The sequence below is a fragment of the Salvia splendens genome, chromosome 1 (genome assembly GCF_004379255.2).
Source record: "Salvia splendens isolate huo1 chromosome 1, SspV2, whole genome shotgun sequence".
Lineage (NCBI taxonomy): Eukaryota > Viridiplantae > Streptophyta > Magnoliopsida > Lamiales > Lamiaceae > Salvia > Salvia splendens.
This window is the reverse complement of record NC_056032.1, coordinates 17,550,605-17,552,749: the sequence shown is the minus strand read 5'-3', so window position 1 is coordinate 17,552,749 and position 2,145 is coordinate 17,550,605. Positions and strand designations below refer to the sequence as shown.

The window sequence follows — 2,145 nt, the reverse complement described above, 5'->3', positions numbered from 1 at the left end:
TTTTTACAAAAAAACGTATTTTGAATTCAATGGTTGAACAATACTAAAATAGTTGATGCTCCCTCCTCCCATGCTACTAGTAATTTTTATTTTAGGTTATAAATTAAGAATTGAGTGATTAGTGTAATTAAATAAGTATTTTAAATATAATAAGTGAACACTTAATTAACTCCAATATCTTAGTAAAATACTCTAAGTCTTATTTAAAATATATATAATGCAAGTATTTCGGGGGCAGACCAATACAAAAAGTGCAAATAACATTAGACGGATGATGTATATTATTGAATTAGTACGGAGTTATTAAAATAGGAGTACAAAATTAGGTTCGAGTAGATTTGTATTATTAATCATGAGACGCGAGCCTCGCCTATATAAAGTGAAGATTGTGGGTAGCTCTATCTACCATTCTCTCTACTCTTTTGATTATATACATAGAGATAAAAAAAAATATTATAGTGAAATGGGGTTGCATGGAAAATTGGTTGCAGCAATAGAATTCAAAGCTGGTGGAGATGTCTTCCATGAACTTTTCAAGCACAAACCAGAGCATCTTTCCAAAGCTAGCCCTATTAGGGTCCAAGGCTGTGATCTCATCCAGGGGCAATTTGGTCAAGTCGGTGCCATCATCTGCTGGAGGTACACCCACGGTAAGTCCCCTGTAGCCGCGTGACACCCTCTTATTAGTACTATTTCATTATTTTCACTAATTAATCTACTTTGATATCTAATCAACATGGCTTTGTGAATTTGATTTATCAAACAGAAGGGAAAGAGAAGAAGGCGAAGCAAGTTATTCGGGTGATGGATGAAGAGAAGAAGCTGATTGAATATGAGATGTTGGAGGGATCCGACTTGTTGCAACTCTACAAAACATTTGACATAACCATCCACGTCGAGACCAAGGGCAACATCGACTTGGTGACGTGGACGTTGGAGTACGAGATGTGCAATGATGACGTGGAGCATCCAATGTCGATGCTCTCGTACTTCATCGACATCACCAAAGACATCGAAGATCATCACTTTGGCAAGCCATGAGTGATCTACTCACTCTAGCTTGTTAATTGTATTTTCTAGTGTTGAATGTGTGATTTATAATACTCCCTCCGTCCGCCATTAGGAGTCCCATTTCTTGGCGGCACGGGTTTTAAGAAGTGTTAAGAAAAGTGAGTGGAAAAAAGTTAGTGGAATAGGAGTCCCACTTGTATATATTAGTTTTAAATGAAATGTGAGTGAAATGAGTTAGTGGAAGGTGGGACCCTATTACCATTTATGGTAAAAGTGAACCGGGACTCCTATTCGCGGACGGACTAAAATGGAAAAATGGGACTCCTATTCGCGGACGGAGGGAGTAATGAATAAGCCATTGTGTTAAGATGGGTGTTTATTCCACCAAGAGGGGAGAATTAAAGAGTGAGGAAAGAGAGGGAAATGTGGTGGTGCTTTATCTTCACAAGGTACTATAGATGGAAGATGTATGTCCTTCCATTTGATTGTGTTTACTTTCTTTCTGTGTTTTTTTAAGGTCAAGGCTCTAGCTTTATGCTCGTGTGTAATATAATGTGGTTGTTCTATTGTGTATATGAAGCTATAACTTATCTTTATATACCATATGGCTCATAAATCTTGATCTGTCACTGTTATAGAGTACAAACTTTTAGAAGAAGAATTCGCTAGACAAGAAACTATTCATCCGTCCCTATATAGAGGCGTTTATTTTCTACTCAAGATTTAAGAAATTGTGTTAAAAGTGAGTTAAGTGAAGGGAGAATAAAGTACTCCTAGGAAAGGAAAAATGTAGAGAGATAAGAGAGAAGAAATATGTTTGCTTTATGTCAAAAAAAGAAACGACTCAGCTAGAGTGGGACAATCCAAAAACAAATGCGACTCAGTTACAAATGGACAAAAGGAGTATATTTATTGAATAATTACAGTTTGATCTTGGATCGAGTTGCAAAATTTGTTAATCGTTAAATATTTCACTCCTAAAGTAATTATTTTAATAATATTTGTCATCAAAATAAAATTTAATACTACCCCATTCACCATTTAAGAAGCAATTTTGACTCAGCACAAGTTTTAAGAAATTGTTTAACTTTATGAGAAAAAGGAAAGGGAGAAAGTGAGTGAAATGTGAGATTC

At 35.8% G+C, this 2,145-nt stretch overlaps 1 protein-coding gene across 1 annotated transcript; it reads left to right on the top strand.

Moving 5' to 3' along the window:
- The first annotated feature begins 445 nt into the window (after positions 1–445).
- LOC121804911 (kirola-like) lies at positions 446–1,178 on the top strand. Its single transcript, XM_042204621.1, has 2 exons — positions 446–650; positions 767–1,178. Exons 1-2 carry the CDS (start codon positions 464–466, stop codon positions 1,039–1,041), a joined length of 462 nt encoding a protein of 153 aa, XP_042060555.1. The 5' UTR covers positions 446–463; the 3' UTR covers positions 1,042–1,178.
- Positions 1,179–2,145: the final 967 nt, after the last annotated feature.

Bases quoted from the DNA above. Each gene is read 5' to 3' on its own strand.
- LOC121804911 (XM_042204621.1), top strand. From the start codon at position 464: ATGGGGTTGCATGGAAAATTGGTTGCAGCAATAGAATTCAAAGCTGGT. The intron at 651-766 runs GTAAGTCCCCTG...TTTATCAAACAG, and splicing joins CTGCTGGAGGTACACCCACG to AAGGGAAAGAGAAGAAGGCG.